The sequence below is a fragment of the Hyaena hyaena genome, unplaced genomic scaffold, assembly GCF_003009895.1.
Source record: "Hyaena hyaena isolate Hyena2069 unplaced genomic scaffold, ASM300989v1 scaffold_316, whole genome shotgun sequence".
NCBI lineage: Eukaryota > Metazoa > Chordata > Mammalia > Carnivora > Hyaenidae > Hyaena > Hyaena hyaena.
This window is the reverse complement of record NW_024080946.1, coordinates 1848730-1862078: the sequence shown is the minus strand read 5'-3', so window position 1 is coordinate 1862078 and position 13349 is coordinate 1848730. Positions and strand designations below refer to the sequence as shown.

The following is a 13349-nucleotide window of genomic DNA, read 5'->3' as shown; positions in this document are numbered from 1 at the left end:
CTCCAGCCTGACCTCTTGACTTTTGTGTTTCGATTTTTGTGTATTGAAGAAGATTATTAGGGTGTACTTATTACAGTCATACCTCGCCTTTCTCCACAAAGGATTTTGTAGCGGGGACGTTACTTTGGACAGTGTTTCAATCTCGTTCCTCAAGAATGTCTCTGGCCCCATTACGGTTGGTAGATGAACTCGGGACTCATCACAGACCTCTGGGTAGTTCTTTGGCTGCAAAAGCTGGACGTGAGAGCCTGCTGAGCGGCGCCTGGCCGCTGCTGCGTGTTAGGGAGCACGCCCCCACCCAGGACACAGTTTGGTGTTCAAGGTATTTGCGTTTCTTGCTGTTTAGAAACCAAGTGTTCGTGCTTTTCAGTTCCTTGGGTCCTGAAGCCTCGTCCGGCATCACAGCCATAACAAGGGGAAGGTGTTTTGGGGTTTTTTTTAAACGCTTATTTATTTTTGAGACAGAGCACAAGCAGGAACGGGGGCAGAGAGAGAGGGAGGCACAGAATCGGAAGCAGCTCCAGGCCCTGAGCTGTCAGCACAGAGCCCGACGCGGGGCTCGAACTCACGAACCGCGAGATCATGACCTGAGCCGAAGTCGGAGCCTCAACAGGCGCCCCAATCACAAGGGAAAGGTTCTAAAGGAGAAACACCACTGCGTCAACTTTGGGTCTAAAATCCATCCTTTACCCCATAGTCCTCCGTCTCACTCTTTGAGTTAAAACTCATTTCATATATTTGGAACTCAAGCTAAATTCATTATCGTTAACACCCATAAGGTGATAATGTGTTTTACAACAACCTATAATGTACGTTTACAATTAGCTTTTACTCCCTTAAAAATTATTTTGGTGGGGGAGAGGGAGGGAGGCAAACCATGACAGACCCTTGAATGCCGAGAACAAACTGAGGGCAGATGGGATGGGGGAGGGGGGATGGGCATGGGGGAGGGCACTTGTGGGGATGAGCACTGGGTGTTATAAGGAAACCAACTTGACAATAAACTATTTAAGAAAAAAAATTATTTTGGTAGGAGGTGCCCGGCTGGCTCAGTCGGTGGAGCATGAGACTCTTCATCTTGGGGTCGTGAGTTCGAGCTCCACATTAGGCCTAGAGCCAGCAATAGAGTATTGGATCTTCTGGACAAAAGGAAAAAAACCTATTAATTATAATGTATTACAGGAGAAAAAATAAAATTAGCTCCCCAGATGAGTTTCACGGAGTTACCTTTCCTATAAATTATAGCTGGAAGAAAAATGAATCCAAATAAATGCCAAGTTCCATTAACTGATTGAGAGGAGTAATTGTCTTTAAGAGGGAACAGAGACAGCAGATCATCAATAACTCCTTACTTAATGCCGAACCTCCAGAGTCCTGGGATGTGCGTTTACAACCTCCGGGAACCAGCGGAGGAGTTTTGACGGCGTGTGAACACCCTCCAGACCCTTCCAGGAGGCAGGCGGGGTAGAACGTGGAGAACAGAGCCGATCGTCAGTCTCTGCATCGAGAATCCGAGAATCCTCACTGTCGTCTGCTACCCCTTAGGTGTTCTGCTGAGCTTTAACGGTGAGCAAACCGTACTCTCCATCAACTCGCGCTTTTTGGAACGCGGGCACCGGTTTGGGAGCCTGAACTGTCTCTGCCGCCTGTGCTCAGTGGCTGAACCATTAAAATGAATTCCCCACTCGCACTTCATTACCTGGTTTGCGGCCCCACCAGCACGGGCTCAGCGGATTACAAACAACGTTGTTGTTAGTTTCAAAGAAATGTCAGCCCCGGGGTTTTCTGGGAAGAGACCCGCCGTGTCCCGGCTTCCGCTAGCGGCTCCCGGGTGATGAGCTGCGCTTTCCCAAGCATATTTCCTGGCGTGTATTTGTTCGAGTTGAAGAGGAACGCAGGGGTCCTCTCTTGTCCACAGGGGGTCTGTTCCAAGGCCTTTGTGGATCCCCGAAACCGCAGATCGCAAACCCTATGTGTACATTGCTTTTTCCCATAGACATACGTGTCTACGACAAAGTTTACTTTATAAATTAGGCATCCTGAGGGATTAACAAGTGTAACTAGAACAATGTTAGCAATATACTGTAATAAAAGTTATGCGAATGCAGTCCCTCCCTCCCTCTCTCTCAAAATATCTTTTTTTTTAATTTTTAAAAATGTTTTATTTCTGAGAGAGAGCGTGAGCAGGGGAGGGTCAGAGAGAGAGGGAGACAGAATCGGAAGCAGGCTCCAGGCCCTGAGCTGTCAGCACAGAGCCCGACGCGGGGCTCGAACCCACGAACCGCGAGATCATGACCTGAGCCGAAGTCGGCCGCTCAACCGACTGAGCCCCCCAGGAGCCCCTCGAAATATCTTTTTGTAACGTTTATATTTTTGAGAGGGGAGAGAGGGAGAGAGCGAGCATGAGCGGGGGAGGAACGGAATCTGAAGCAGGCTCCGTGCTGACCGCAGAGCCCGATGCTGGGCTGCGGGGTCACGAGCAGAAGCTGGAGGCCCAGCCGAGCAAGCTGCCCAGGCGCCCCTCACGTTGTCTGCTCATACCGTACTCACCCCTCCTGTGACGATGTGAGATGACACGACACCCGTGATCGAGGGGGCGCTGCAGGCTTTGTGCCGCAGCGTTAGGCTACTGCTGACCTTCCAAACGTGCATCAGACGGAGGGCCCGCTGCTTTCCTGCCTGAAACCACAGAAAGCCCAACCGCGGGTGGGGGTCCCGGGGGACCACAGCACTCCCTACGTCCCTCTAGCCAGGCCTGGCATCGCACCTTCTCTCTGTGCCGTGTGCCACGAGTTAAGGTCCCAGCTGGCCCTGCCTCCTCGCCATCTTGAAACGCGACTCCACCCTCCCGGCTTTGGTGGAGGCCAGCAGCCCCCAGCGGGTTGGTGCGGCCACCGGGCTCTCACCTGCAGCAGTCGCTTCGGGAATTCTCACACGGCGTTTGTGTTGCTTGACACACTTTTTGTGCCGTAACAGTGGGGGCATGTGCTCTAGAACTTCCACCTGAGGCTGTTTTGGCTTTGGGAACAGAAGAGAAAATCGAAAGGACTTTGGCTTCGTTGTTAATGCTCTTGATATTTCTGCTCTCCTGAGGTCTTGAAAGGTCATCATTAGGATCAAGTCTGAACTGGGGCGCCTGGGGGGCTCAGTCGGTTGAGCGGCCGATTTTGGCTCACGGTTCGTGGGTTCGAGCCCCGCGTCGGGCTCTGTGCTGACGGCTCAGAGCCTGGAGCCTACTTTGGATTCTGTGTCTCCCTCTCTCTCTGCTCTTCCGCCCCCCTCAAAAATAAATAAACATTAAAAAATATTTTAGGGGCGCCTGGGTGCCTCAGTCGGTTAAGCATCTGACTTCAGCTCAGGTCATGATCTCACGGTGCGTGGGTTCGAGCCCCGCGTCGGGCTCTGTGCTGACAGCTCAGGGCCTGGAGCTGCTTCAGATTCTGTGTCTCCTTCTCTCTCTGACCCTCCCCTGCTCACGCTGTCTCTCTCTCTCTCTCTCTCTCTCTCTCAGAAATAAATAAAACATTTTTAAAAATTTTTTAAAGGATCAAATCTGAACTCAAAAGCCCCTATTTTTAGACTTTTTTTCCTTTTTAGCTGGATTGCTAGACTCTGAGATCTAGGGTGGCTGGAACGAGAAGACAAGCCAATGGGAATCCATTTAATCTTATAAAAAATACACCCTTTGTATTTCACCATGTTATGGAGGAGGGAGAAACTGAGATCCGGTGATGTGTCGTGTCTAAGGCACGGCGGCGGTGACAGGGGCGGGGTGAGAAGAGCGGGATGATGGGTCTCGTCTGAAAACACGTTGCTCGGCAGAAAGACTCCTGAGACGAGTCCAAAACACTGAGACCTGGGGGGCGGCGGGGGGCGGGGGGCGCCTGCATGGCTCAGTCGGTTGAGCATCCGGCTCTTGATTTCGGTTCAGGTCCTGATCGCACAGTCTAAGTTCAAGCCCCGTGTCGGGCTCCGTGCTGACAGCGGGGAGCCAGCGTGCGATTCTCTCCCTCCCTCCCTCTCTCTGCCCCTCCCCGCCTCTGTCTCCCGTCTCCCTGATGGGCTCCTGACCTTATCGGTCAGACTCATCGGCCATATTTCAGGTCGGCCATGAACAGGGAAACGAGAAGAGAGGGCTGGGCGTCTGTGCCTCCCCTCACCTCCCCAGGCCTCCCCTCATCTCAGGAAGACAGCCAAGCAGACACAGGATCAGGAGGCGGTCGGCGAGGCCCCGAGTCTGGCTTCGCCGTGTGACCCTGCAGGACGTTGTCGCGCTTGTAAAACGGGCATAAAATAACGACGCTGGACGCCCAGGCCTGTTTGGAGCCGGTGATCTAGCACAGGCGACGTACACGGAACAGTGTCTGGCATAGAAAAGCGCCCACTAAATCTTAGCTGCTGTTCTCACTGTCTTCGAGGCAGCGTGTCCCGTGAGCTGGACGGGCCTTCACAGCATCCGTGTGGTTGCCTGGGGCTCCATTCGCGTGTCGGATGAGTGTGACGGACGCTTGGAATGATGGCTGCATTGACGCTGTACCTTTCTGTGCTTCGGTGTTTTCTTTGAAACTGGGAAGGTATTTTGAGTTGTCAGCTCTGGTCGCTGGACGAGGAAACCCCAAAATGTCAGCTGCCTCTCGCTCGGGTACCAGTCCAACGTGGGCATCCCTATGCCGCGGCCGCCTGGCCGCCATGCGGTTGAGTCAAGGACGCAGGCGCCTTCCCTCTCGTGCTGCCTCCAGCTGGTAGAAGAAGGCACGTATTGGGGCGCCTGGGTGGCTTGGTCGGTTGAGCGTCCGACTTTCGCTTGGGTCATGATCTCGCGGTTCGTGGGTTCNTGCTTAGGTCATGATCTGGCGGTTCATGGGTTCGAGCCCCATGTCGGGCTCTGTGCTGACTTCCAGCTCAGAGCCTGGAGCCTGTTTCAGTCTGTGACTCCCTCTCTCTCTGACCCTCCCCTGCTCACGCTGTCTCTCTCTCTCTCTCTCTCCTAGAGATAAATAAAAAAACATTTAAAAAATTAAAAAAAAAAAAGAAAACAGCATCCTATTCCTCAAGTGTAAGATGGGGATATCTTATATTTAGAATACTGTATCTTTTCGTTTTTATAGTGTTACGGGAAAAACACTGAACACTTACTGTGCTAGATGTTTTTGTGTTGTTTAATCCTCACAAGTCCCGTGAGATAAGTGGCATTATACTCATTTTTGCAGAAAATGACTCTCTTCCCACTGTATGTGCCACTAGAGTACTTACACCTTATTTTCTTTTCTAAGTTTTGTTTTGAAAATTATGCCACTAAATGTCTCTCTTGCTTCATACAGGGAGACCTCTGTACACCGAACAGGATCGAACCTGTTATCAGGACATGTTTTGACAGCAGCAAACAGCAGCCCAAACTTGAAACCGTTTTGTTTTTTTTTTGTTTTTTTTTTAAATTAATGTTTCTTTTTGAAGGAGAGACAGAGCGTGAGCAGGGGAGGGTCAGAGAGAGGCAGACACAGAATCCAAACGGGCTCCAGGCTCCGAGCTGTCAGCACAGAGCCCGACGCGGGGCTCGAACCCATGAACCGTGATCATGACCTGAGCCCAAGTCGGACGCTTCACCGACTGAGCCCCCCAGGCGCCCCCAAAACCCAGGTGTTTTTGTTTTCATTTTTAATAATCCCGTTTTGTTTTGCCCGCGGGGTTACGTCAAAGGCGGTTTCCAAAGGCCTTCCCGGTGCGGAGCTGCTGAGGAGGAAATACGGTGTCAGCTTGTCAGTTACGGACGGAACAGTTAACCCGGGTTGCGGACGACACAGCTGCACAGACTCCGCAACCGGACGAGTGTTCGGGCCCTTTTCCCGGACGGTGTATCATCAGGCCGGCCCGTCATAGGGCCGGTCCACACGGCGGGCGGGCGCAGGAAGCGCTTTCCAACACCGAGGCACTCGCCCAAGGGAAGAGGTCCTCCTGGGGGAGGCGGACGTGCGACCCCGGGGGCGCCCACCCGCCGCGCCCCCGCCGAGCGCCCCCTCCTCGCTTCCCGGGGGGGGGGGGGACTCCTCCCCGCCCGCCTCGTCGGTGTTTCCCAGGGCGAGGGGCGACTCGGGACTGTATCCAGACCCCTTCCTGGCGGAACGAGCCTTTTCTTCCCTCTTCCTCCACCCTCTTAACAAAACACGCCGCCTCCTGGGTTCCCCTGCAGAGATAACCCGTATTGTAACTACCCCCGCCCCATTTCCTTTCCTTCAATTTAATATTTATTTAGAGAGAGACACACACAGAGCGTGGGCGGGGGAGGGCGGGGAGAGAGGGGGACGCAGGACCCGACGCGGCTCCAGGCTCCGAGCGGTCAGCACAGAGCCGGACGCGGGGCTCGAACCCACGACCTGAGCGATCACGGCCTGAGCCGAAGTCGGCCGCTAACCCGACTGAGCCCCCCAGGCGCCCCCACTTCCTTTTCTATGCGGCGTTGGGCGTCGCCGAGAAGCGTCCCCGCCTGGCCCTGACGCAACGGCCCGCGGGAGTCTGAAGACCCCCGCAGCGGCCGCCGAGCGCGGGCGCGAGGCCGCCCCTCCCCCGCCCCGCCGGCAGGCCGCGCAAGCGCAGCGGCGGCGGCGGCGCCGGCCGGTGACGTCATCCGGCGGCGCGAGCCACGTGCACGTGACCGCGGCGCTAAGAAGGCGCTGCGGCCGCCGGGGGCGCGGACGCCATGGGCTCGGGGGCGCTCCTCCTGCGCGGGGCGGCGGCGGCGGCGCGGGCCCGCCGGGCGCTGGGGGCCTTGGCCGCGAGCCGCCGCCTGCTGCGCACCAGTCCGCCGAGCCGAGCTTTCGCCAAGGAGCTCTTCCTGGGAAAACTCGAGAAGGTAACGCCGAGCCCTGGTGACCCCTGTTCTTGCCTCCCGCGTTTTGCCCGTTAGCAGAAAAGAGGGGTCGAAGTGAGGGTCCCCAGACCCGGCGGACGGATACAGCCGGCGGGGCGGCTGCTAACGCTCCCGCGCCCCCGCAGAACCTTCCAGAAAGGGGAGGCGTCCCGGGCGCGGGGTCTGAGAGATGTTCCGGCTAATTCTCGCCTCAGTTTGGGGAGGCGTCGGCGTCGTGGCCGCTGAGCAGCCCTCGCCCCGGCCCCGGCACGGGCGGCGTCTCCTCTCGGATCCGAACGCGCGGCTCGCGCCCTCGCCCTTCCGCCCGCCCGCAGGGGCCCCTCAGCCCCAGGGCTCGGGCTCCGGCGCGTCCCCGTGTGCTCAGGGCTCCGCGGCGGCGCCCCCCCCGGGGTCGTGCAGCCCGGTGGGTGCTCGCGGCCGCCTTGCCCAGCACGCGGCTCCCTCTCCTCCGTGGGTTTGACCTTGGGCCTGGGACCTCGAGCCTCCGTTCTTTCGGCCTTGAAGCGGACCTGGTGACGCGTGCTGCCTCACGCGGGCGTGTCAAGTGAGCGTATAGCACGTGGAACCGCTTCTGGACCTGTCAGGGGCCGTGCGGGGCGAGGGGCGGAATAGTAGCCGACGCCGGCCTCGCTCCCTCGCCTCGTGACCTTCGCTTCCCCGGGCCCTGAGCGTGCGAATCCGCAAAATGGGGAAGCAGTGCTTGCCCGCTCCTGCGAGCACCCAGCACAGCAGAGAGAGCGTCTGTGTGGACGCCCTGCGGTGGGCCGGCGTGGCGGGCACGGTGCCGCGTGAGAAGTCACGCCCCGGTGTGCCCTTGCCGCGGTCCCTCTGACCGGCCTGGCATCGCACGCGGGGAAGCTGAGGTTCCGAGTGGTTCGCGCGCCAGGAAGTGCAAAGCCAGGCTCTAGCGTCTGAGAAACCGCTTTTCCCGGAACGTGGGCGCATGTTCCGGCACCTGGGGGGGGACCACACATCCTCTGCTGCTCTTTGCCCGAGCGTCTGGCACCACCTCCCCGTCTTCACTCCGGCCTGTCGGCTTCGCCTCATCTCCCTGAGAGAGACACCTGCCCCGACCAGCCCGTACGTCTACACTCCGCGCCTGCCCCGACTAGCCCGGACGTCTACACTCCGCGCCTGCCCCGACTAGCCCGGACGTCTACACTCCGCGCCTGCCCCGACTAGCCCGCCCGTCTACACTCCGCGCCTGCCCCGACTAGCCCGCCCGTCTACACTCCGCGCCTGCCCCGACTAGCCCGCCCGTCTACACTCCGCGCCTGCCCCGACTAGCCCGCCCGTCTACACTCCGCGCCTGCCCCGACTAGCCCGCCCGTCTACACTCCGCGCCTGCCCCGACTAGCCCGCCCGTCTACACTCCGCGCCTGCCCCGACTAGCCCGCCCGTCTACACTCCGCGCCTGCCCCGACTAGCCCGCCCGTCTACACTCCGCGCCTGCCCCGACTAGCCCGCCCGTCTACACTCCGCGCCTGCCCCGACTAGCCCGCCCGTCTACACTCCGCGCCTGCCCCGACTAGCCCGCCCGTCTACACTCCGCGCCTGCCCCGACTAGCCCGCCCGTCTACACTCCGCGCCTGCCCCGACTAGCCCGCCCGTCTACACTCCGCGCCTGCCCCGACTAGCCCGCCCGTCTACACTCCGCGCCTGCCCCGACTAGCCCGCCCGTCTACACTCCGCGCCTGCCCCGACTAGCCCGCCCGTCTACACTCCGCGCCTGCCCCGACTAGCCCGGACGTCTACACTCCGCGCCTGCCCCGACTAGCCCGGACGTCTACACTCTGCTACTGTGGATGAACCACCTCCTCTTGGCGAGGACCTGCCTGCACACTAGACCTCCTGCCTTCTCCCCTGCGCAGGGGCTCACGGATCCAGTAACTCTCCTTTCTCGTCGACGTCGGCGCTTGTTTCCTCTCTGCTGCCTCTTGCAGCCCCTTGTTCGGGCTTTTGCCCTTTGCCATCTGCCGACCAGGGGCAGTAGTGCCCTTGGTGCCGCCCAGTCTAGTGGCCTGTTCCTGTCTTGCTTGGCCCATCCCTGGCGTTTGACACAGGCCATCACTCCTGGCTTCTAAAAAAAAAAGAAAAACCCTGTTTTCCTGGCTTTCCTGTTTACTTCGTTGGCTTACGTTTCTCCGTCTCTTGCTCGTTCTCTCTTGGCTCCTTTCCTTCTGAACATTGGCCGGTCTGACCAGCAGTCAGAGTTGGGAATTTTTTTTTTCCTTTTTTTTTTTTTTTTTTTAAGTGTTTTCATCTTAATTCCAGTACAGTTCACGTACAGTGCTGTTAGTTTCAGGTGCACCATACAGTGATTCTACAGTTCTGATCATACTCGGTGCCCATCATGGTAATTGGACACTTTAATCCCTGTCATCTGTTTTAACCATCCCCCCACCTACCTCCCCCGTAGTAACCGTCTATTTCTTCTCTGTACTTAAGAGTCTTTTTCTTAGTTTGTGTCTCTCTCGTTTCCTTTTGCTCATTTGTTTTGTTTCTTAAATGCCACATGAGTGAAATCATATGGTATTTCTTTTTCTGGCTTGTTCCGCTTAGCATCATACTCTCTAGCTCCGTCCATGTTGCCAATGGCAAGATTTCCTTTTTTCTTTTTTTATTTTTTTAATATTTTGCGAGAGAGAGACACACAGAGGATGAGCAGGGGAGGGGCAGAGAGAGAGGTTGACACAGAATCGGAAGCAGGCTCCAGGCTCTGAGCCGTCCGCACAGAGCTTGATGCAGGGGTTGAATCCATGAGCGAGATCACGGCCTGAGCCGAAGTTGGATGTTCTACCAACAGAGCCAGCCAGGCTCCCTTAACAATTTATTTTATTTTTTTATTATAGTAGAGTTAACACTTAGTTTCAGGTGTATCTCCTTTTTTAATTGAAGTATAGTTGACACACAATGTTACATTAGTTGCAGGTGTACGGTAGTGATTTGACAGGTCTGTATCTGGGCTCCTCACAAGTGTAGCCGCCAGCTGTCACCGCCGCAGACCACCACCGACTGTTCCCTGTGCTGTACCTTCATCCTTGGAAACCTGTACCCCCCCCCTCCTCTTCACCCATTCTGCCCGTTTTCCTACCTCCTCCTCGGGCACCCGTTAGTTCTCTGTATTTATGGGTCTGGTTTTCAAAGTTGGGGTTTCTTGGGACTCAGTCTGTAGACTTTTTATCCACAATTCTTCCTTTAGCCTAATTTAGTACCGCGGCGCTAAATACTATCAGGACCCTTGTGACTCCCTCCATTTCTCCCGCTCGACTTCTCCCCTGAACTCCAGGCTCTGGTCTCTACCTTTATACTCAAAAGCTGCACGTGGAGGTCTACGCCCCCAGATCTAGCGAGTCTGGACCGGAGCTCCTGCTGGTCTTTCGCCGCCCCCCCCAGCCCGCTTCCCCGCAGCGGCGGCGGCTCAGCCAGTCCAGCTGTCGGGCCCATTACTCCCGTAATCCACGTCTAAGCCGACAGCAAATCTGTTTTCTCCGCCTTTGGGGTCTGTTTAGAAGGAGACCGCCCGTGAGCCCCGGCACCACGGCCGCGCTGCTGCGGGCCGCCCTCTCCCGGGGCGTTGCTGGGCGTGAGCAGGCGAGAGGCTGAGGATCTCAGGACACAGCGACTTCACGACCCTCTAGGCCTGTAGCGGTCACACCGCCTGGCTGTTCGGGGGAGTGGCCGGAGGCCCCGGCGGGGGTCACGCGGGGGGCGGCGTGCGGGTGCCCTCCCCGTCTGCAGCCTCCGCGGAGCAGCTTCCCCCGTTCCGATTTATTTGCGAAACAGGTTCCGCCGCTTTAAGACACGCAGAAGCAGCCGGCGGCCGAAACGGACAAACGCAGGCGCCGAGGGTTCGGGTTACGGGGGAGGGGCCGCCCGCCGCGCCGCCCCCTGGTCTCCCTGTGCCAGAACCGAGCCCCCTCCTCTGCCGCGGCCTCAGCCACACGGCGCACGGGCGCTGACGGGCCTGGGCCGGGCCCCCCGACGTCTGCCAGGCTTTGTCCGGAGGCCGTGCGGAGGGTTGGGGGTCTCCGCGTCTTCTCCTTCTGGGCCATCGTGGGGGCGGGGTGAGGGGTGGCCCGGGGATGGGGGCGGGGGTTCCCGAAAGGCTGCTGTCGCCTCTGGATAGGGGCCGCCCCAGGCCTGGCGTCGTGGGAGCGTGTGGCTGAGCGACGGGCTTCCGGGGCTGATGGGGGGCGGCCCTCCGTGGAGGCCTTTCCTGAACGCCCGGCGGGAGGTGCCGTGAGGCGGGCAGCCCGGGGCCTCGCTTCCCGGCTGTTGCGCACCGAAGCCGGGGACTCGTGCTGCGCCCGACGCAGGGGCGGGGGTGGCGGGGAGGGCGGCACCGGGCCGCACGGGCCGCCGCGGTCACCTCGGTTCCAGGGCCCGGCTCGGCCCCTTTGAGCCCCGCCCGCCGCGCGTGTTGGCCGCAGGCCGCTGTGGCTCCGCGGCCGGAGGGACGTGAGGCCTCGCCGCCGCGGCGGGTTCTCGTCGGCGGGACAAGGTAACCAGTGTAGACGCCTCAGCGGCGAGCTTTCCCGTCTGGTCCCTTTCACGGCCCTCAGGGCGCCGCCGGGTAGACGGTACCCGCGCCGCCGGGCGGGCAGAGGTGAGGGTCCGGCTGAGGCCCCGCGGGCAGCGGGCTGCGCGTCAGGGAGCAAAGCCCGGGCTCGGCCGCGTGAGCGCCGCCCGCCTGGCCGCCGGCGGGAGCGCAGGTCAGAGTCCGACTGCGCCCGCCCGGGCTGACGGGGCGAGGGGGGCGCGGAGTCTGAAGCGCAGTTCCGGGGCCGCGGTTGCCCTTCTGATCTCTCGCGTGAGCACCCGGTTCGGGATCCCGGCCAAAAGCAGGAGTCGGGCCCAGCCTCTGAGCCCCCGGGCACCCTGTTGCCCCCCCTTTTGACTGACATTTCCGCTCCGGTGGGTCGCTGACAATCTAATATGTAGTGAATGTTGATCGTTTTTAGAAAGAAGTTTTCCCGTTTCCAGAAGTTAGCCAAGATGAACTTCATGAAATCAACCAGTTTGTGGGGCCCGTAGAAAAATTCTTCACCGAGGAGGGTATGTACGGCTTTGTCATTACTAATTTCCATTTTAAGGACGGTTGTTTAGATATTTACGTGAGATATTTACGTCACGTGTGGGAAGCTCTCTTGAATGTCATTAATCGTGGAGCAATAGTATCTGTTGATAATATTTTGCTTTCAGAATCCTCCCAACTGCTATTTAATTACAAGGTGTCTAGTTTAGTGCTTCTCCACGTGTCTGCGGTGAAAGATCACTTTTAAACATTTCCCAACCGTCGCAGACCCACTTTTGTTAAGTTACAACAAGAACAGCTGAAAAATGGGGAGGGAAAAAACCCAAAGAGCTACGGAATACACCGCCATCGATCATGTGCTTGGTTGAGTGGCAGTATAAAAATGCAGGAAAGGTTTTTGAAGATTTACTCTCTGTTAGCTTGTCACGAACCAGGAACGGTCCGGCAGCCTGCACACCTCAGGTTGAGGGCTCCCTCCCTCAGAGCTGGTGGCCGGAGCTCTCTGGGGAGCTCAGTGATGGTTGGTTGACAGGAGTACTTCCCAGCCCCGAGGCCCCAGAGAGTTCTTCTCTATGTGCATTTTCTCTGGGAACATGCCCCCTGCCAGGAGATTAAAACAGAAATTTAAAAAATACTGTGTTCATTTATTACTTTATTTAAAACTATGCAAAGCCCATTGTGTGTCAATAGATGTATCTTAAATGAGAAATAATGATTGTTTCCATTTTTAGATTACTTATTTCTTTTTAATTTTTTTTTTTTTGAGAGAGAGCGAGCGAGTGCACAGGTGGGGGAGAGAGGCAGATGGGGAGAGAGGCAGAATTGTAAGCAGGCTCGATGCTCAGCACAGGGCCCAGCACGACCCTAGGATCGTGACCTGAGCCCAGAACAAGAGTTGGACGCTCAACCGACTAAGCCACCCAGGTGCCCCTTCATTTTATCTTTTTTGGTCGGTTGAGCGTCCGACTTTCGCTTGGGTCATGATCTCGCGGTTCGTGGGTTCGAGCCCCGCGTCGGGCTCTGTGCTGACTGCCAGCTCGGAGCCTGGAGCCTGTTTCGGAGTCTGTCACTCCCTCTCTCTCTCTGACCCTCCCCTGCTCACGCAGTCTCTCTCTCTCTCTCTCCTAGAAAGAAATAAAACATTTAAAAAAAATAAAAAATAAAAAAATAAAGAGCAAAAGTTGAGGCACATGGGTGACTCAGTTGGTTAAGCGTCAGACTCTTGATTTTAGCTCAGGTCATGATCTCACGGTTCCATGAGCTCGAGCCCTGTGTTAGGCGTTGACAACACAGAGCCTGCCTGGGGTGAGCTTGGCCCTTTCCCCTCTTTCTGCCCCTCCCCCCTCTTAAAATACATACGTAAACTTTAAAAAAGCAATATTTGTTAAAGAACAAAAGTTTTTAATGTTTTTTTTCAAAGTTCCTTTGTAATTTTTTTTTTTTTTT

General features: G+C 57.3%; 1 protein-coding gene across 1 annotated transcript in view; it reads left to right on the top strand.

The window, feature by feature from the left end:
- The first annotated feature begins 6660 nt into the window (after positions 1-6660).
- The window catches only part of ACAD9 (acyl-CoA dehydrogenase family member 9), a 36379-nt gene continuing 29690 nt past the window's right edge, over positions 6661-13349 (top strand). Inside the window, exons 1-2 of the mRNA XM_039248649.1 lie at positions 6661-6847; positions 11830-11923. Coding sequence (XP_039104580.1) covers positions 6695-6847; positions 11830-11923 — 247 coding nt within the window. The 5' untranslated portion in view covers positions 6661-6694. The remainder of the gene's footprint in view (positions 6848-11829; positions 11924-13349) is intronic.